The 22,688-nt window shown below is 43.0% G+C and overlaps 1 protein-coding gene across 3 annotated transcripts in view; it reads right to left on the reverse strand.

The window, feature by feature from the left end:
• USP37 (ubiquitin specific peptidase 37) overlaps nucleotides 1-22,688 on the reverse strand; it is a 465,383-nt gene that overhangs the window by 283,483 nt on the left and 159,212 nt on the right. For all 3 annotated transcript variants that reach the window (XM_033944517.1, XM_033944518.1, XM_033944516.1), the window contains exon 10: nucleotides 5,239-5,409. In XM_033944517.1, the coding sequence (XP_033800408.1) occupies nucleotides 5,239-5,409 (171 nt within the window). The remainder of the gene's footprint in view (nucleotides 1-5,238; nucleotides 5,410-22,688) is intronic.

Raw genomic sequence — 22,688 nt, forward strand, 5'->3', positions numbered from 1 at the left:
TTCATCTGCCATTTGAACGCTGAGTCTTCCAATTTTCTAAGATCCGCCTGCAATTTTTCACAATCCACATGTGTTCTAACAACTTTGAAAAGTTTAGTATCATCTGCAAATTTAATCACCTCACTCGTCGTTCCAATTTCTAGATCATTTATAAATAATTTAAATAGCACCGGTCATAGTACAGATCCCTGCAGCACACCACTGTTTACTCTTTTCCATTGAAAAAAATGACCATTTAACCCTACCCTCTGTTTTCTATCTGATAACCAATTCTTAATTCAGAACTGAACTTTGCCACCTAACCCATGACACTTTAATTTTTTCAGGAGTCTCTCGTGAGGAACTTTATCAAAAGCTTTCTGAAAATCTAGATATACTATATCAACTGGCTCACCTTTATTCACACCTTCAAAGAAGTCAAGCAAATTTGTGAGGCAAGATTTCCCTCAGCTGAAACCATGCTGACTCCATCTCATTAAATCATGTTTGTTTACATGTTTCACAATTTTATTTTTTATAATTGTTTTTACTATTTTGCCCGGCACCGAATTGAGGCTTACCAGTCTGTAATTTCCTGGATCTTCCCTGGAGCCCTTTTTAAAAATCAGCGTAACATTTAGCCACCCTCCAATCTTCAGGTACAACAGATGATTTTTTATTTTATTTTATTTTTTTTATTTTTTTTTATTAATTTTTGCATTCTTACAATAAGTAATTGTACATATTATCTTCAATCAATACAAGAAAATTGTGATTACAATAATTCATCATATCACATAGAATATAACCCTCCCTTTTTTTCATTTCTTAATTCCACATAATATACATTCCCCTCCCCATTCTAATATAACTATTACTAATGTGCTATGAAATCTGATCATTGGAATAACGAGTCAATGGTTCCCAAATTTTCCTAAAATTATGAATATTTCCCTGTTGTAATGCTATTGTTTTTTCCATTTTGTATATATGACAGACTGAATTCCACCAAAATGTATAATTTAATTTGGTATAGTCCTTCCAATTTTGAGTTATTTGTTGCATGGCGACCCCTGTCAATATTAATAATAGTTTATTATTGTTTGCTGAAATCGGACTCTGAGTTCTCATTGCTGTACCAAATAGTATAGTATCATATGAGAGTCCTACATGATTTTCTAGTAATTCATTAATTTGGGGCCAAATTAGTTTCCAAAATGCATTTATACAGGGACAAAAAAAAATTAAGTGGTCTAATGTCCCAACTTCTACTCTGCAATGCCAGCATCTATTAGATCTAGTACTATCTATTTTTTGTAAACGCGTAGGGGTCCATAAAGTTCTATGTAACAAAAACATCCAAGTTTGACTCATAGATGCTGACTTTGTAGATCTTAATCTCCAGGACCAAAATCGTGGCCATTGAGACTCAGAAATTGTCTGACCAATCTCAATACTCCAAATATCCCTAAGTCCAGTTTTCTTTTTTTTATTTAGAAATCCATATAACAATTTATACCATTTTGCGGCTTGGTGACCCAAAAAATCCACCTGGAAACATAGAACCTGCAGACTATATTGGGTATTAAGATCTTTCCATTCAGGGAACCCTGCCTGAATAGCTTGCTTCAATTGCATCCATTTAAAATATTGTGTTTTATTTAATCCAAATTTATGTTGCAATTGTGAAAAACTAAGCATTGATCCTTCTGAAATAACATCATTCAATGTTCGTATACCTGCAATTATCCATTGTTTCCAGACGATTTTGTATCCGCCAATCTTGATCCTGGAGTTTACCCAAATAAATTGATTTAAAGATTTAGCAACTGGCTCTGGTGATAGATTACTAATATATCTTAATATACTAATATATCTTCCAAGTATCTGATAGAATTCTGTTATCCTTATATCTTCTAGGCATTTTTATACTAATTAGATGTTCTAAATGTAATGGGAACAGGAGCCGCCATTCTAGATATAGCCAATCTGGTACATTCTCCATGAGATCTGGGAGGATCCAATACATACCCTGTCTTAGAATATAGGCTTGATGGTACCTATAAAAATTTGGAAAATTTACCCCTCCCTCCACAATTGTTCTTTGTAAAGATACTAAAGCAATTCTGGGTCTTTTCCCAAACCAAACAAATTTTGTAAGAATATTGTTTAACTTTTTATAAAATGACCCCTGAAAAAATATTGGTATCATACTCATTTGATAACAAACCACAGGCAATATCATCATTTTAATTGTTTGAACGCTTCCCCACCAAGAAAGATGTAAAGGATTCCATTGTTCACACATTTCTGTTATTTTTTTTAATAAAAGTTTTTCATTTTCTTTGACTGTATCTTCAATTGTATTTTTGATAATAATTCCTAAATATTTTAACCCGTCCTCTTTCCAAATAAATGAATATGAATCAAATAATCCTTTGTTACAGTGAACATTAATTGGAAGAATTTCCGATTTACTCCAATTAATTTTGTATCCAGAAAATTTTCCAAATTTCTCCAGAAGATTAAGTAAACTTGCAACAGTATTCCCCGGTTCTCTTAAATATAATAATATATCATCTGCATATGCAGAAAGTTTAAATTCCCAGTAAGAAAATGGGATTCCCTTTATCTCCTTAGTTTGATTAATTGCAATTAATAAGGGTTCTAAAACAACATCAAATAATAAGGGGGACAAAGGACATCCTTGTCTAACTCCCCTACGCAATTTAAATCTATCTGATAAATTGTTATTAATATATAATCTTGCACCAGGAGAGCTATACAAAGTATGAATCATTTTAATAAAACCGGGGCCTATTCCAAACCATTCCAGAGCTTGATACATATAATTCCATTCCACTCTATCAAATGCTTTTTCTGCATCTAAAGATACCATAAAAGCTGGATCATTCATATTTTTCGCTAAATTTAAAGAATGAAATGCTAATCTAGTATTATTTGATGAGTGTCTTTTAGCAATAAATCCTGTTTGGTGTACATCAATAATAAAAGGAAGAGCTTTTGCCAATCTTATTGCTAATACTTTAGCAATCAACTTACCATCTACATTTAATAAAGAGATAGGCCTGTAATTTGAAACCAAGGTAGGATCCCTGTTTGGTTTTGGTAAGACAATAATTACCGAATCAGCCATAGTACCTGATATATTCCCATTATTTATTTGGTATTGATACAAATTTAATAAGTATGGTAAGATAATATTTTGAAATGTTTTGTAAAATTCAACAGTATAACCATCACCACCCGGAGCGGATCCAACTCTAAGAGACTTCAATGCTGATTCTATTTCTTTTAAAGATATAGGATCTTCTAAACTTTGTTTTATATGATCCGGAACATTTGGTCCAATAAATGAATTTAAGAAATTTAACCCATCTTGTTCTTTATTTTCATAAGATTCAGAAGAATATAAATCTTTATAAAAATCAAGAAACTGTATTAAAATATCTTTGGTGTTAGTGTGTGTATTGCCTTGTGTATTTTTAATTGCAATAATCTTAGATTTCCTTTTTTTTGCTTTGAGAAAATTTGCTAATAATCTTCCAGCTTTGTTTGAATTACCATAGTACTGAACTTGCTTATAGAAGATATATTTCCTCACAAATTGAGAAGAAATCTCATATTTCGCTTTTACTTTTAATAAATTTTGTAATGTATTATGTTCCCATTTTTCAATTAATTTATTTTCTAATATTTTAATTTGTTTTTCCAAATCAACATTGCTTTTTAAGTTGTTTTTTAATAAATGCTGAATATGAAATAATATTTCCTCTTATTGTTGCTTTAAACGCGTCCCACAAAATCTCAGCATTAATAGTGTCCGAATTATTAATTTGAAAAAATTCATTCATCTTTATTTTAAGATCTTCCATAAATTTCGAATCCGCAAGTAAAGCATTATCAAATCTTCAAATTGGATTAAAATGTACTATATCAATATTCTGAAAGTCAATCCACACACCAGCATGGTCAGAAATTACAATGGGATCAATAACTGCATTTATCACACGCTGCGCTATATTATTAGACACGAATATATAATCAATTCGTGAGAAAGATTTGTGGACCTGAGAACAAAAAGAGAATTCCTGATCATTAAAATGAAGAATACACCATATATCAACTAAATTATAAGATTGAACCAAATTATCTAAACCTAACGATTTCATAATTCTACTTGGTCTCTTATCCAAAATCGGATCCATTACAGCACTGAAATCCCCTGCCACAACTAAATTAGAAGCAGCCAGTGGTAACAGTAATTGTTGAACTTGTTTGAAAAACTCCATTTGATTCGAATTAGGAGCATAAAAATTGAATAAATCCAGGGTTGTATTTCCCCGAACCATTTTGATATGCACCCATCTTCCTAAAGGATCATAATTTATTAATTTGAAATCAGCAACATATGATTTTAGCGACAGATTACAGATCACTAACAGCAAGTCAGCAATTTTATTTTTCAGTTCTTTTAGTACACTAGGATGTATACCATCCGGTGCTGGCGATTTATCACTTTTAAACTTGTCGATTTGGCTCAGCACATCTTCCAGATTCACCGAGATTTCTTTCAGTTCCTCCACATCATCACCCTTGAAAACCATTTCCAGTTCAGGTAAATCTCTTATATCTTCTTCCGTAAAGACCGAAGCAAATAATTCCTTTAGATTTCAGCTATGGCCTTACCCTCCCTGAACGCCCCTTTCGCTCCTTGATCATCCAACAGTGCCACAGATTCTCTCACAGGTTTTCTGCTTCTGATGTACCTAAAAAGTTTTTGCCTCTTTTGCAAGTTTCTCTTCGTATTCTTTCCTAGCTGTCTTTATCAATGCTCTGCATCTAACTTGCCAGTGCTTGTGTTTCTTATTTTCTTCATTCGATTCCTTTTTCCATTCTTTAAAGGATGTTTTTTGGCTCTAATAGCCTTTTTCACTTCACCTTTTAACTCATTTGACATCAGACACAACTTCTTCGCTCCAAGGAAAATGAAGAACTGAGGTACCGTGAGCCAATGTCAGGTGGGAAGGCACTCGTGCATGTGCAGTGTACGCAGTCTCAAAGCTTCTTAAAAAGCTTAAAGTCACAGTAAACTTTAGCACTGTCCGTACCAGGCTCAGTGGATGTCACCACCCACATGTGAGACATCCATATGCTACCTGCTTGTCCTAGGATAAAGTATGTATTTCAATCAGTTTACATGCTAGTTAGACATATTACTCAATTAATAATACTTACCCTTGTAGCTGCTGCTGCTGCAGATGCATGTGAGATGAAAGAGGTACTCGAGGTTTGTTCCATCCAGTATAATCCTGATTAGGTCTCATTTTTTTAACAGATAAGGGACTGGGCTGTGAGGTGTATCCCAAACTTCGCTTAGCTGATGGGCTCTGATTAGATACACTGGATCTGCCATAGGAGAGAAAGACAACATAATATTTCTACCACAAAAATTTATCCCATTCACAATGCACTAATTGCACATAGGAACACTTTATGAGAGCTCTTTATTAAAGCACAATGGAATGTTTGTGGAAGCTCAAAAGGTGTCATAACTAAAAAGTCAAATGGTTTTCCAGCCATGGAATATATAGCACAGTTACTTACCGTAAAGCACAGTTACTTACCGTAACAGGTGTTATCCAGGGACAGCAGGCAGATATTCTTGACTGATGGGTGACGGCACCGACGGAGCCCCGGTACGGACAATTTTAGAGTGATTGCACTCTAAGAACATAGAAAGTTCTAGCTAGGCCGCACCGCGCGTGCGCGAGTGCCTTCCCGCCCGACGAAGGCGCGCGGTCCCCAGTTAGGATAAGCCAGCTAAGAAGCCAACCCGGGGAGGTGGGAGGGACGCAAGAATATCTGCCTGCTGTCCCTGGATAACACCTGTTACGGTAAGTAACTGTGCTTTATCCCAGGACAAGCAGCCAGCATATTCTTGACTGATGGGTGACCTCCAAGCTAACAAAAAAGAAGGGATGGAGGGAAGGTTGGCCATTAGGAAAATAAATTTTATAAAACAGATTGGCCGAAGTGTCCATCCCGTCTGGAGAATGCATCCAGACAATAGTGAGATGTAATAGTATGAACTGAGGACCAAGTAGCAGCTTTGCAGATTTCCTCAATGGGAGTGGAGCGGAGGAAAGCTACAGACGCTGCCATAGCTCTAACTTTGTGGCCCGTGACAGAATCTTCCAGTGTCAGGCCCGACTGAGCATAACAGAATGAAACGCAAGCAGCAAGCCAATTGGATAGAGTGCGTTTAGATACAGGATGACCCAACTTGTTAAGATCGAAGGACAAAAAGAGTTGAGGAGATGATCGATGAGGTTTAGTGCGTTCAAGATAGTAAGCCATAGCACGTTTACAGTCCAAGGTATGCAAAGCCTGTTCACCTGGATGAGAATGAGGCTTTGGAAAAAATACAGGTAGGACTATGGACTGATTAAGATGAAAGTCAGACACAACCTTAGGGAGAAACTTTGGATGTGTACGGAGAACCACCTTATCATGGTGAAAAACAGTGAAAGGTGGATCGGCCACTAGTGCATGCAACTCACTGACCCTCCTGGCAGAAGTGAGAGCTATAAGGAAGACCACTTTCCAAGTGAGAAACTTGAAATGTGCTGTGGCCAAAGGTTCAAAAGGAGGCTTCATTAAAGCGGAAAGAACCACATTGAGATCCCAAACCACAGGAGGGGGCTTGAGAGGGGGTTTCACATTTAAAAGGCCCCTCATGAACCTAGAAACCAAAGGATGAGCAGAGAAGGGTTTTCCATGAATTGGCTCATGAAAGGCAGCAATGGCACTAAGATGAACTCTGATAGAAGTAGATTTGAGACCAGAGTCAGATAAGGAAAGAAGATAGTCCAACACCAGGCCCACTGCTAGAGATATGGGATTATGGTGATGTAACAAGCACCAGGAAGAGAACTGAGACCACTTCTGCTGATAACACTGAAGCGTGGCCGGTTTCCTGGAAGCATCAATGATAGAACGGACAGGCTGAGAAAGGAGTGAGTGAGCCGAAGTCAGCCCGAGAGATACCAAGCTGTCAGGTGCAGAGACTGTAAGTTGGGATGCAGTAGGGTCTGCTGATGCTGAGTAAGCAGAGAAGGAAACCGTGGAAGAAGTATGGATTCCCTGGAACTAAGTTGAAGTAGAAGGGAGAACCAATGTTGCCTGGGCCACCGTGGAGCGATGAGAATCATGGTGGCTTGTTCCCTCCTGAGCTTGAACAATGTCCGCAGCATGAGCGGTAGAGGAGGAAATGCATAGAGGAAGAGATCGGTCCAATCCAGGAGAAATGCATCGGGTGCCAGACGGTGAGGAGAGTAGAGTCTGGAGCAAAACAGGGGCAGCTGATGATTGTGAGGAGCTGCAAAAAAGTCCACTTGAGGAGTGCCCCATTGAGCGAAAATGGACTGGAGAGTCAAGGGGTCAAGAGTCCATTCGTGAGGTTGGAGAATTCTGCTGAGATTGTCTGCTAAGGAATTCTGCTCCCCTTGAATGTAGACAGCAATCAGGAATAAATGACGAGCTGTCGCCCAAGACCAAATCCGTTGGGCTTCCTGACACAACAGGCGAGAGCCTGTCCCTCCCTGTTTGTTGATGTAGTACATTGTAACTTGATTGTCTGTGCAAATGAGTAGTACTTGAGGAAAGAGAAGATGTTGAAATGCCTTGAGGGCATAAAACATTGCTCGGAGTTCCAGGAAATTGATGTGGTGTTTCTTTTCCTGGGCAGTCCAAAACCCCTGAGTTTGGAATTCGTTCAAGTGAGCTTTCCCAGGCATAAGGGGATGCGTCTGTGGTGATAAGAACATAAGAACATAAGAACTGCCATCTCCGGATCAGACCCATGGTCCATCGAGTCCGGCAATCCGCACACGCGGAGGCCCAGTCAGGTATACACCTGATGTAGTTTTAGTCATCCATATCCCTCTATGCCTCTCGTAAGGAGATGTGCATCTAATTTGCCTTTGAATCCTAGCACAGTGGATTCCTCATCACGAACTGATGAGGAGGTAGATGGAACAGTAGACCTCTGGATAGATTTGAAGATGTCAACCACCAAAGAAGCGACTGTCGAAGAGACGATGTCACAGATATGTGTTGTGAGCAAGGATCAGTCGCTTGGGACCACTGGGTCGCTAGGGTCCATTGAGGAGTACGCAGGTGGAGACGTGCGAAGGGGGTAAAACGTACTGTGGAAGCCATGTGCCCCAAGAGCACCATCATGTGATTGGCAGAGATGGTAATCTGTTGAAACACCTGCCAACAGAGATGAAGGATGGTCTGAAGGCGGTTGGATGGAAGAAACGCCCTCATCAGAACAGTGTCCAGAATAGCTCCAATGAATTGAAGTCGCTGGGTTGGAATGAGGTGCGACTTGGGTAGATTGATTTCGAATCCCAACAGTTGAAGGAAGTGAATGGTCTGGTTGGTGGCAAGCAGAACCGCCTGAGGAAAATGAGCCTTGATCAGCCAGTCATCCAAATAAGGGAAGACTTGAAAATTGTGAGAGCGGAGATAGGCCGCTACCACAATCAGACACTTGGTGAATACCCTGGGAGAGGAGGCCAGACCGAAGGGTAGTACCTTGTACTGATAATGATTTTAATTGATGAGAAAGCGTAGATATTGCCTGGACGTCAGATGGATAGGAATATGTGTGTAAGCCTCTTTGAGCTCGAGGGAGCATAGCCAGTCGCCCTGAGTGAGAAGAGGGTAGAGGGTGGCAAGAGAGAGCATTTTGAACTTCTCCTTGACCAAACATTTGTTGAGATCTCTGAGATCTAATATAGGTCTGAGGTCTCCGGTCTTTTTGGGGACTAGAAAGTACCTGGAGTAAAATTCCTGACCTCGCTGATCTTGAGGAACTTCTTCGATGGCATTGGGAAGACGGAGGGATTGAACCTCTTGAGCGAGAAGGAGGGACTGATACTTGTTGGAAGCAGACTCTTTTGGCTGGCCTAACGGCGGAGGAGTCTGAAAATTGAGGGAGTAGCCGTGGGCTATGATAGAGAGCACCCACTGGTCGGTGGTGATTACTTCCCATCGAGTCAGAAAAATGTTTAGTTGACCTCCTATAGGCTGTGGAAGAGGACATGAGGGAGGAAGACTGGCAATGCCCTGGAGAAGCGAGTCAAAAGGGCTGAGTCGGTTTAGGCTGAGCAACAGGTTTTATGGCAGGCGGCTGTTGTTGGCGAGCCTGTTGTTGTTGCTGCCGTTGCCTCCGAGGCTGAGGAGGATGAGGCTGAATTGGCTGAGCAGAAAAACGCCGCTGATACAACGTCTGCTGCCTAAAAGGACGAGGAGGAGGGGGTTTCTTTTTGTTTTTCAATAAAGTATTCCACCTCGTCTCATGAGCAGAAAACTTCTGAGTGGTGGTATCCAGAGATTCTCCAAACAGCTCATCACCCAGGCAGGGAGCATTGGCAAGGCGGTCCTGGTGGTTCACATCAAGGTCTGAGACGCGAAGCCATGCCAATCGTCTCATCGCTACAGACATAGCAGTAGCTCGGGATGTCAGTTCAAAAGTGTCATAGATGGAACGGACCATAAACTTCTTGAGCTGCAAGAGACTGGCAGTGCATTGCTGAAAAGCAGAAAGCTTGCGATCAGGAATATATTTTTGAAAAGTGGCCATCTGCTGGATAAGATGTTTCAGGTAAAAGGAGAAGTGGAATGCATAATTACCTGAACGATTGGCCAACATAGCATTTTGGTAAAGTCGTTTACCAAATTTGTCCATAGCCTTGCCTTCTTTGCCAGGAGGGACAGAGGCATACACACTGGAACCAGCAGATTTTTTTAGGGTCGATTCCACCAGCAAAGATTCGTGTGGAAGCTGAGGTTTGTCAAACACTGGAATATGAATAACTTTATAAAGTGATTCCAATTTCCTTGGAGCTCCTGGAATGGTGAGAGGAGTTTCCAGATTTTTGTAAAAAGTTTCCCTTAATATATCATGAAGGGGTAACTTTAAAAATTCTTTGGGAGGTTGGTCAAAGTCCAAAGCATCCAGGAATGCTTTTGACTTCTTAGAATCAGACTCCAAGGGGAGAGAAAGGGTGTCTGACATCTCCTTTAGTGAAGGAAGAGTGCTCTGGCTTACTAGCAGAATCCTGCACTGATGGGTCAGCCTCATCCGATGAAAAATCCTTCTCGGTACCGAGGGGATCCTCTGAATCATCCCATAAATCAGGGTCACGAACCGATGGAAGACGGCCCTGAGATAGAGGAGTAGAGGATTCAGTATGCCTGGTTTTGCGTACCGATTTGCCTGAACGCATCAACACCGTACCTGGTGACTGTAAAGTGGTACGGGTGTCAGAGAGCGGTACCGGATCAGAGGCCGACTGAGCAGTACGTCGAAGAGCCTTTGGCTCTGCTGATAAAATAGGCATAGACATGGAAGAGGCAGATTTAAGCGGTGCCGATAACGTAGATGCCGACAAAATAGGCTGGTCGACGATTGGTACCGTAGGCTCAGTGGGGACCGACACCAGAAGGTTCGGAGTTAGCAGAGCCAGGAGCAGGTGTTGTAATTGCTCTTTAAGTTGGACCTGGAGGATGGATGCTATTCGCTCATCCAGAGATGGTCCCGATGGCACCGGTACCGCTTTTTTCCTGCTCAGTACCTGCGGTGCAGGTCAACGCTCAGGCGAAGTCGATGCCGATGAAGAGGCAGTGACTTCTATGGGAGCGGAGCGTTTGCGGGGCCGGTGTGCAGTCTGCAGGATTTGGCTCACTGCATGTTCGCCTGGCGGGCCAAGAACAGTAGGGGATGGCTTCTTAGCCGGCTTACCTGCAGGGTGCGACACCAACAATGAATCTTGCGGTGTCGACTTGGAGGAAGTTGCCGGAGTCGATGCCGGTGGAACTTCCATAACGGCACCGAAAAGAATCCACTGTTGAATTTGGCGATTCTTCAAAGTTCTCTTTTGAAGAGAACTACAGCGGGTGCACGTTTCTGCCCTATGGTCTGGACCCAAGCACTGAAGGCACCACTTGTGCGGGTCGGATAAAGAAATAGGGCGTGCACACCGCTGACACTTTTTAAAACCCGGTGAAGGGGGCATGAAGGGAAAAACGGCCGTAGCAAAATCGAAGCCCGAGGCTTTGATGGTGCCAACAGGTCCCGCCGGGGCCGACTGAAAAAAGTAAAAAAAAAGAGACTTTTTTTTTTTTTTTTTTAAGTTTTATCAAGAAAAGAAGAAAAAAAGAAAACGTGAAGAGTTTCACGAGAAAAAATACGAGCGGGAAGGCGAAAAAAAGAGTATCCAACAGCCGTTGGAAACACGCATCTTCTTAGCTCCGCGGAAACTAAGAAATGGGGACCGCGCGCCTTCGTCGGGCGGAAAGGCGCACGCGCGGTGCGGCCTAGCTAGAACTTTCTAAGTTCTTACAGTGCAATCACTCTAAAATTGTCCGTACAAGGGCTCAGTCGGTGCCTTCACCCATCAGTCAAGAATATGCTGCCTGCTTGTCCTGGGATAACCTGGCTTTTCTCCAAAACGTAAAGCTATCTATTTAAAATGTAAAGCTAGCTATCCTCTTTTTAACCTCTAATTTCTTATTATGTCCTTCCCTCATTTATTGAATTACCTGTAAACCGTGTCGAGCTCTATCTTTATGGAGATGATGCGGTATACAAACTTAAGGTTTGCAGGGTCCTTTCTTTAGCCTTGTGTGTTTTTTTTTCAGCGGCGGAGGGCAGTAGGAGGAAGCCACGAGGAGGTAGCCAGGGGAGGAAGGCAGAGCAGGCAAGAGGAATCGGGGTCGCGGCGAGAGGTAGCTCCGCCCACCCCCACCGCGTCACAGGTCGCGTCGGCGCCCGGGCTCCCCTTTAAAAAGGGAAGCCAGGGCACGAAGCAGACCTGTTGCAGGGTCCTTTCTTTAGCCTTGTGTGTTTTTTTTCAGCGGCGGAGGGCAGTAGGAGGAAGCCACGAGGAGGTAGCCAGGGGAGGAAGGCAGAGCAGGCAAGAGGAATCGGGGTCGCGGCGAGAGGTAGCTCCGCCCACCCCCACCGCATTACAGGTCGCGTCGGCGCCCGGGCTCCCCTTTAAGAAGAAGGGAGCCAACGGCGCCCAGCCGTTCGGCGCGCGGCGAAGGCGAGCGGCAAAGGCGCTCGCCTTAACGAGAGCGCCTTTGCGAAGGAGCCTTGCGAGGGAGCCAGAAACGCCCAGTAATTCACTTTTCTCTTCTTTTCTCTTTTTCCTTTTCCCTTACTCTCTCTCTTACCCACAGCAGGAGCACACCAGCACTTCACAAGAGCGATGGAGGACCCAGGATCTCAGAGGTACTTTCCAGTATACTGCACAGAGTGCAATATGTACGACTACCTCCCTTTGGGAAGGCGGGAGTACATATGCAGTCGGTGTCAGGAACTGGAAAGCCTGAGGATGGAGGTCGGCAGATTGAGGGTCAGGGTCCAGGAGCTAGAGGGACTGGAGGAACTGCACACCACAGAGGAGACGAGCTGGTCTACCCAGAACACAGACGGAGCAGGCCCCATTGTGGACCAGGTGAGGGACCTCGAGAGATTCATTGAGGAGGCCTATAGGACGGTGGAGGAGCGGAATCAGCAGCAGCACAGACGGATGTCGGTAGACGAGACCCAGGATCCGCAAGGCGATACCGGGGAAGGACATAGCGGAGGGACAACGCAAGAGGAGGAGACCGCGACTCACCAGGACCCCGAGGGAGAGACACCACACTACACCGAGGACACGGACCTGAGGCAGAGGAGGTTGCCGAGGAAAGGGAAGTCTGCTATTGTGGTGGGAGACTCGATCTTGAGAGAGGTAGACAGTCACGTAGCTGGAGGAAGGGAGGACCGGCTAGTGACTTGTCTCCCAGGGGCCAAGACACGAGACATCACTGATAGGATCGAGAGGATCCTGGACGGAGCAGAGACAAAGGAGACTGCGGTAATAATCCACGTCGGAACAAACGATGTGAGCCGGAGGAACTTCAGCAAGGACGCACTGACTGACCAGTTCAGGGTCCTGGGACGAAAGCTGAAGCGGAGTACCCGGAGGATAGCATTCTCAGAGATCTTGCCTGTACCGAGAGCAGATGCAAAGAGGCAGGCAGACCTCCAGGCTGTGAATGCATGGTTGAGGAGATGGTGCCAGGAGGAGGGCTTCCGCTTTGTGAGGAACTGGACGTCCTTCTGGGGAAAGAGCAAGCTCTACCGGCGGGATGGCCTGCACCTGAGCACAGCGGGAACCAGACTACTGGCAACCAATTTGAGGAAGGAGATCGAGAGGGCTTTAAACTGAAGAGAGGGGGAAAGCCGACAGCAGATCTGATGTTGACGCTTCGGACAACAGCATCCAGAACAGATGCTGAACGGGCTGACTGCAGGGAGGAAACAGAGGGACCGGAAGATCTACAGATCAGACAGCGAGGGAATCATCAGGTAAAGGGAGCTTGCTGGGAGAAGACTAAGGGGCATGGGGACACAGGGAGACTGGGTGGCACAAGGGCGAAAGCCGAGGGTAATATAGAAGCACCACAAGGCAAGGGGGATCAAACAGAGGCTCAAGGGATGACAGCCCAGGAGGGGGCCGGTAGGGCTAAAAATCCCAGAGGAAAAGCGGGAAAGTGGGGTGGCGGGAATGTGGGGAAGCTGAAAGCTAAGAGGGTAAAGGCTGAGGGTAAAACAGAAACACAAAGAGCGGGAAAACTGCCAGAAATCCAAGGGCAAGTGGACCAGGTAAATGCAGAAGTGGAAGAAAAACGACGGGACCTGCGGTGCTTATACACAAATGCAAGAAGCCTCACGGCCAAGATGGGTGAACTAGAAGTCGTCGCCAAGGGGGAGGACCTGGATATAATTGGAATTGTAGAAACCTGGTGGACAGAGGAAAATCAATGGGATATAGCGCTGCCAGGGTACAAGCTCTATAGGAGGGACAGGACCCACAAAAAGGGGGGAGGCATAGCACTATATATAAAGGAATCTATCCACTCGGTCGGAATGGATATGGCAACGAAGGCAGAGGGGCTGGAATCGCTGTGGGTCAAATTACCGCGAAACAAGGGTGCGAGCATTAAACTGGGGCTGTACTATCGACCACCTGGTACGCCAGAGGGAGTCGGACACGACTTGGAAGCGGAATTGAGACAGGAGTGCAGGACTGGAAGTGTAACAGTGATGGGGGACTTCAACTACCCAGGGATAGACTGGAGTACGGGTCACTCCAACTGCACTAGGGAGACAGGATTTGTAGAAGCTGTGAAGGACTGCTTCATGGAGCAACTAGTCAAAGAACCGACGCGAGGGGGTGCTACTCTTGACCTCATCCTAAACGGATTAGGGGGGCCTGCAAGAGGGGTAGAAGTGGGAGGACCACTAGGCAACAGTGATCATAACACGATCAGATTCACATTAGAAAGAGGGACACCCATAGTTAGGAGGACCGCAACAACTGCGTTGAACTTCAAGAAAGGGAACTACGCTGCTATGAGGGAAATGGTGGGGAGGAAGCTCAGAAACATCTTTAGGATGGAGACTGTGGGAAGCGCCTGGACCCTATTTAGGGACACCCTGCAGGAAGCACAGAGAATGTACGTCCCCAATTTCAGGAAAGGCTGCAAGAACAAGCGATCAAAGGACCCGGTTTGGATGTCAATAGAAGTAAAGAGGGCGATAAAGGACAAAAAAGTATCTTTCCAGAGATGGAAAGAGGACCCAACAGAGGAAAATCGCCAGGCGCACAGGAAATGCCAAAAGGAATGCCACCGGGAGGTTAGAAAAGCAAAAGAGAAATACGAAGAGGGGCTGGCAAAGGAGGCGAAAAACTTCAAGGCATTCTTCAGTTACGTTAAAGGGAAGCGACCAGCGAGAGAGGAGGTAGGGCCGTTGGACGATGGGGACAGGAAGGGAGTGATTAAGGAGGATAAAGAGGTAGCTGAGAGGTTGAACACGTTCTTCTCGTCGGTTTTCACGAGCGAAGACACATCTAATATACCGGACTCAGAGGAGCTCATGAGTGGGGAACAGGCTGAAAAATTAGAGCACATAGAGGTAAGCAGGGAGGATGTCCTCAAACAGAAAGACAGGTTAAAATGCGGCAAATCACCAGGCCCGGACGGGATCCACCCAAGGGTGCTGAAAGAACTAAGACAGGAAATAGCGGGCACAATCCAACATGTTTGCAACCTATCCTTGAAAACTGGTGAGGTGCCAGAGGACTGGAAATTGGCAAATGTCACACCGATCTTCAAGAAGGGATCGAGGGGTGACCCCGGGAACTACAGGCCGGTGAGCCTGACTTCAATAATAGGGAAGATGGTGGAAGCTATGATCAAGGACGGCATTTGTGAGCACATCGAGAGGAATGGCCTACTGAGAACAAGCCAGCACGGATTCTGTAAGGGAAGGTCGTGCCTAACGAACCTTCTGTACTTCTTTGAGGGAATAAGCAGCCGGATGGACAATGGGGAGCCCATAGACATCATTTACCTCGACTTTCAAAAGGCTTTCGACAAGGTGCCACATGAAAGGCTACTTAAGAAGCTGTGGAGCCACGGGGTGGGAGGGGATGTGCACAGATGGATCAAGCACTGGCTGTCGGGTAGACTGCAGAGGGTTGGAGTAAAGGGCCAATATTCTGACTGGCGGGGAGTCACGAGCGGTGTGCCACAAGGATCGGTGCTGGGCCTTTACTCTTTAACATATTCATCAATGACCTGGAAAAGGAGGCAAAGTGTGAGGTTATAAAATTCGCAGACGATACCAAAATGTGCGGCAGAGTTAGGACCAGGGAGGAGTGTGAGGACCTACAAAGGGACCTGGACAAGCTGGAAGACTGGGCAAACAAATGGCAAATGCGCTTCAACGTAGACAAATGCAAGGTCATGCATATAGGGAAAAAGAACCTGTTGTTCAACTACAAATTGGGGGGGGTATTGTTGGGAGACAGCAGACTCGAGAGAGACTTGGGTGTGCTGGTGGATGCATCACTGAAGCCATCTGCACAGTGCGCAGCAGCCTCGAAAAAAGCCAACAAGATGCTGGGCATCATAAAGAAGGGCATAACAACCAGAACACGGGAAGTCATCATGCCATTGTATCGAGCGATGGTACGTCCGCATCTGGAATACTGCGTCCAGTATTGGTCACCGCACCTCAAGAAGGACATGGCGGTACTTGAGAGAGTCCAAAGGAGAGCAACAAAAATGGTAAAAGGGCTGGAACACTGCTCGTACGCCGAGAGGCTGGATAGGCTGGGGCTCTTCTCTCTGGAGAAAAGGAGACTCAGGGGAGATATGATAGAGACCTTCAAGATCATGAGGGGCATAGAGAGGGTGGATAGGGACAGATTCTTCAGACTGAAGGGGACAGCAAATACGAGGGGGCATTCTGAGAAACTGAAGGGAGACAGGTTCAAAACAAATGCAAGGAAGTTCTTTTTCACCCAAAGGGTAGTGGACACTTGGAATGCGCTTCCGGAGGAAGTGATCAGGCAGAGTACGGTACAGGGATTCAAGCAGGGATTGGATGGATTCCTGAGGGATAGAGGGATCGTGGGGTACTGAGTAAACCAACCTGGTCGTGCATGTGCAAGACCGGAGGGCTAGGACTTCGATAGGAGGGCAGAACTTAAATGGGAAACCAAGGTGACAGGGGAGCCCTTCTGATGATTCAGACAGGCCTTGACCTGTTTTTGGCCACCGCGGGAGCGGACTGCTGGGCAGGATGGACCTGTGGTCTGACCCGGCAGAGGCACTGCTTATGTTCTTATGTTCTTATGTTCTTAAGGTTTCGTTTAGTATGTTCCAGCATAACTCCAAACGCATAGACAGATTTCAACCAAACTTAGTATGCATATCAATTACTATCTGGGAACAAACACTGGAGGTGGGAAGGGGGTGACATGTAAAGAATCATCAAAAAAGACAGATATTGCTTTGACCAACTGTGTGAAGCTTGGGGTGATGTCACACTGTGCTGTGATTGATGTAACAATGCCTGCAAGGACACGTAAAAGTCAAGCAGCGCAAGGCCAGACTACAGGATATGAAAGAGAGCATAACTCCGAAACGCATGGAGACATTTCAACAAAACTTGGTATACATATCACTTACTATCTGGGAGAAAATACTGTGGGGGTGGGATGGGGATGACATTTAAAAATTATAAAAAACGACAGATATTAGCGTCTACCCTATAATTTTTGGGCTCACTGGGGTGAATACTGACACTCTTGATGCTGCTTAAGTCAAGTTCAGCCCCTTAGAGAGGGACATTCCTGTGGGACATGTGGGGAATGGGACATGGTGGAAGGAAGGACATGTGTGTGTGGGGGGGAGAACATTTTGAGATAAATAAATATTCGGGGCTCCCTGGGATGAATACCGACACTCCTGATGCCGTTTAAGTCCAAGTTCAGCCCCACATAGGACATTCCTGTGGGACCTGTGGGGGGTGGGACATGGGGGCTAGGTCATTTTGGGATAAATAAATATCTGGACAATGCCAGGTAATCTGCTAGTAGTCTATATTGGCATTAAGGCAATTACCTAGTCTTATTTAAAATAGAGTGAGGGGGAACCGTATGTCTCTCATTCTGAAAATTATGTGACTGCATTATTTCAGATTAGAGGTGGAAAAAGTCTTGTGACATTGCAAGAACAATCTCTTTAAAAGGAGATTATGTACTTACCCAGGTAAGCTCTTTTCCAGTAGATAGGTGAAACATTCTAGACAGCTGGGTTATGTTTCTATGACTGCTTGCCTGTGCAGAAGGAATCTACTCCAGATTTTCTCTCTGTGTGTCTCCTGTACTTCACTAGGTTCATTATTAGCTCCACCTCCAGTTTAGTACACAAGCACCAAGTCACCAAATAAACGTGAAGCAGGGACACCCATGGTAATGAAACAAAACATAATATGAAAATAGCAACTGCAAACAATCAACAAATGACTCAGAGGAGCCCAGAACTACTCCTAACATGTGAGAGTGCCTTCTCACCTGACGCATGGCGAACGTCTCCTAGTTTAGATAGCTAGCTAAAAAACCAACCAGAGGAGGTGGGTGGGTTGTGAGAATATCTGCCTGCTGTCCTTGGATAACCTGTTATGGTAAGTAACTGTGCTTTATCCCAGGACAAAGTGGTAGCATATTCTCACATGTGGGTGACCTCCAAGCTAACTAGAATGGCTTGTGGGAGGGTTGACATTTTAGAAAAATCAAATTTGAAATACTGAGTGGCTGTAGGGCCCTTCCTGTCTGGACAAAAGTTCCAGACAGTAATGAGAGGTGAAAGATGAAACGAGGAGAAAAAAATAGCAGCTTTACCTATTCTGTCAATCGGAATAGAGTGAAAAAAATTACTGAGGCTGCCAAACTCGAACTTTTGGAAGGCTGTGACTTGACTTTCTAGTTGCAGCCTAGCCTCAATATAACAGAACAAGATGCATGTAGCCAACTTGTTGGATATTAATCTCCTGGAAACAGGATGCCCCAACTTGTTAAGGTCAAAAAATATAAAACGTTGTGGAGATGATCTGTATGATATAGTCTTCTGCAAATAAGTAGCTAATGCTCGTTTGCAGTCTAGAGTATGAAGAGTCAATTTTCCTAGATGAGAATAAGATTTGGAAAGAGATTTGATTGGGATAAATTTCAGTGATAATCCATGATAAGTGTGGATTCAGTGACAACCATAAATAAAAAAGTTGAATGAGTGTGAAGCACAATGTTGTCATGGAGGAACGCTGTAAATAGTGTATCCGCTACTAATAGCTCAAGTCCATTCACTCTTTTAGCAGAAGTGCAAAAGAGATGAGAAAGAGAACTTTCCTAATAGGAACTGTAGACACTGATTCAAATGTAAACTTTGCAATTGGATAGGAACCACATTAAGATCCCATACCACTGAGAGGTAGTTGTACATTGAAAAGTCTTTTTAGAAATCTATGAACAAGAAGATGAGCAGTAATAGATTTACCATCCACAGGCCTATGAACGGAAGTAATATTAATAAGATGGACTCCAAGAAAGCAAGTTTGAGACCAGAATTCAACAAATGGAGGAGAAAAGTCAAAATTAGAGGAAAAAACCCATAGATGACTTCAGATGCTAATGAGGAATAAGACACCAAGTAGAAAAAAGGTGTCCATTGTTGCTGGTAACTATGCGGAATGGCTGGTGTTCAGGAAGCTGATAATATCAATGCAATAGGCTGATATGAGGAACACCTGAACTCAGCCCGAGAAATACCAAACTGTCAGGTGCTACAGCTGAAGATTGGAATGTAGAACCCGAACCTTGACTCTGCATAAGAATAGATGAAAAGATTGGCAGAGGTATTGGCTTCAACCGAGTTGAAAAATAAGCAAAATCAAGGTCGTCTGGGCCACCGAGGAGCTATCAGAATCATGGTGGCAAACTCCCACTTGAGCTGAACAAGTGTCTGAAAGAAAAGAACATCTGAAACTTGATCGTCCAATTCAGGAGAATAATGTCCACTTCTGGGATGTGAGGCAAATACAACTTGGAGTAAAAACATCGTGGGGAAAGTCAAGGAAATCTACTTGAGGAGTCTCCCATATAGAAGAGATGGAATGGAGAGTTGTTGAATCTAGAGTCCATTCGTGAGGTGGAAAAAATTTGCTTCTGAACATGTCTGTCAGAAAAAATTCCGCTTCCTTTGAATGTAAACAGCCTTGAGAAAAGTGCTGTGAGGAAGTGCTTAATTCCAAATCGGTTGAAGCTTTTGCTAGGTAAGGACTAGAAGACCCGAGAGTACTAGAAACTTGAAATGCATAGGTCATGTTGATGAGCTGAGCAAGAACAGATGGAGTAATCTGGGACTAGGACTGACTGAGAGGGAAGTGTTTGAAAAAGTAACCCTCTGAAAAGATGGGAAGGAAGTATCCAGCACTATAGTGATTGACAAAGTGACTGGAATATAAGAACATAAGAATAGCCTTACTGGGTCAGATCAATGGTCCATCAAGCCCAGAAGCCCGTTCTCACGGTGGCCAATCCAGGTCACTAGTACCTGTCCAAAACCAAAGGTATAGCAATATTTCATGCTACCAATACAGGGCAAGCAGTGGCTTCCCCCATGTCTTTCTCAATAATAGACTATGGACTTCTCCTCCAGGAACTTGTCCAAACCTTTCTTAAAACCAGATACACTATCCACTCTTACCACATCCTCTGGCAACGTGTTCCAGAGCTTAACTATTCTCTGAGTGAAAAAAAAATTTCCTCCTATTGGTTTTAAAAATATTTCTGTGTAACTTCATTGAGTGTCCCCCTAGTCTGTAATTTTTGACGGAGTAAAAAAATCAATCCACTTGTACTTGTTCTACTCCACTCAGGATTTTGTAGACTTCAATCATATCTCCCCTCAGCTGTCTCTTTTCCAAGCTGAAGAGCTCTAACCATTTTAGTCTTTCCTCATACGAGAGGAGTTTCATCCCATTTATCATCTTGGTCGCTCTTCTTTGAACCTTTTCTAGTGCCGCTATTTATCTTTCTTGAGATAAGGAGACCAGAATTGAATGCAATACTAAATATCCTGTTTCTTTTTTTTTTTATAATTCTTTATTCATTTTCATATTTTACATGAAGTGTACAAAATATTGAGTTACAACTAATGAATACACAATATCACTTTTATATCTATTACATAATATTCTGAACAAATTTTTTTATCCCCTCTCCCACCCCCCACCCTTCAAGTACTTTCCAATCACCTTATACATACTGTATACCATATTATAACATGTTATGTAAAATTATTTTCACTACCCCCCTCCATGTGTGCCATAAAGAAGACAAGAAAAAGAAGAAAAGAAGATAAATCCTAATATTCATTCAGTACAATACTTTGTCAATGGCCCCCATATTTTTATAAATTTAGGATATGTCCCTCTTTGTATTGCTATTACTCTTTCCATTTTGAATATATGACAAATTGTATTCCACCAAAATGTATAATTAAGGTTACTATGATTCTTCCAGTTATTGGTTATATGCTGAATGGCAACCCCTGTCATGACTAGTAAAAGCTTGTTATTTTCTGGTGAAATTTGACTTTTTTTTCTCATCATCATTCCAAATAACACTGTAACATATGATATTGCTACATGATTTTCCATCAATTTATTAATTTGTGGCCAAATTGCATTCCAAAAACTTTTAATGTAGGGACAATGATACAGTAAATGATCCAACGTCCCAGGTTCCAGATTATAGTGCCAGCATTTATTGGACTTAGAACTATCTAATTTTTGCAAACGTGTAGGGGTCCAAAAAGCTCTATGTAATAAAAAGAACCAAGTTTTTCTCATAGATGCTGACACTGTACATCTCATTCTCCAAGACCAAATTAGTGGCCATTGAGATGCAGTAATTTGATGCTTAATCTCAATGCTCCAAATGTCTCTTAGACCATTTTTTGGTTTTTTTATTCAAATATCCAGATATTAATTTCTACCACAATACGGCTTGATGCCCTAGGAAGTCTGCTTGGAAGCATAAGAACTCTAAACTATATTGATTATTCAATGTTTTCCATTCAGGGAACCCAACCTGAATGGCCTGCTTCAATTGCAACCATTTAAAACTTTGTTTTTTACTAAGACCAAATCTATGTTGCAATTGTGAAAATTCCAGCAGTTTACCTTCCGAAATAACATCATTCAGAGATCTAATGCCTGCAATAATCCAGTCCTTCCAAAGGATTTGAGCTCCGCCAATTTTAATCTTGGAGTTTATCCATAAAGACTGATTAGTTGACTTGTTTATTGGGACAGGTGTTAATTTACTAATAAACCTCAACGTTTTCCAAGTATCCATTAATATCTTATTTTCTCTGTATCTTCTAGGCATGTTGATACTTGGAAGATGAACTAAATTTAGGGGAAACATAAGGCGCCATTCCAAATATAACCAATCCGGTGCATTATCTATCAGTTCTGGGAGGATCCAATACATACCCTGACGTAAAATATAGGCTTGATGGTATCTATAAAAATTTGGAAAATTTACCCCTCCCTCCTTAATTGATTTTTGCAAAGATACCAAAGCTATTCTATGCGTTTTACCAAGCCAAAGAAATTTCGTCAAAATGGTATTAAGCTTTTTATAAAAGGACCCCTGAAAATAAATAGGTATCATACTCATTTGGTAGCAAACTACAGGCAAGATCATCATTTTAATAGTTTGAACTCTCCCCCACCAAGAAAGATGTAACGCATTCCATTGCTCACATAACTCTGTAACTCTTTTCAATACAAATTTTTCATTTTCTTTTACTGTATCTTCAATTGTATTTTTAACTTGAATGCCAAGATATTTAAATCCTTCTTCTTTCCATATGAACGGAAAAGCGTCAAATAATCCTTTTACACAATGAACATTTAAAGGTATAAGTTCAGACTTACTCCAATTAATTTTATAACCTGAAAATTTGCCAAACATATCAATTAATTCCAATAGACAAGATAAGGTAGACTCTGGATTCCTCAAATAAAGTAAAATATCATCCGCATAAGCTGAAATTTTATATTCCATATCAGAATATGGAATACCCTGTATCCCCCTTGCTTGCTGTATTGCTAACAATATGGGTTCTAATACAACATCAAATAACAAAGGAGATAAAGGACAACCTTGTCTAACTCCCCTCTGCAATTGAAAACCATC

The sequence above is a fragment of the Geotrypetes seraphini genome, chromosome 5 (assembly GCF_902459505.1).
Source record: "Geotrypetes seraphini chromosome 5, aGeoSer1.1, whole genome shotgun sequence".
Lineage (NCBI taxonomy): Eukaryota > Metazoa > Chordata > Amphibia > Gymnophiona > Dermophiidae > Geotrypetes > Geotrypetes seraphini.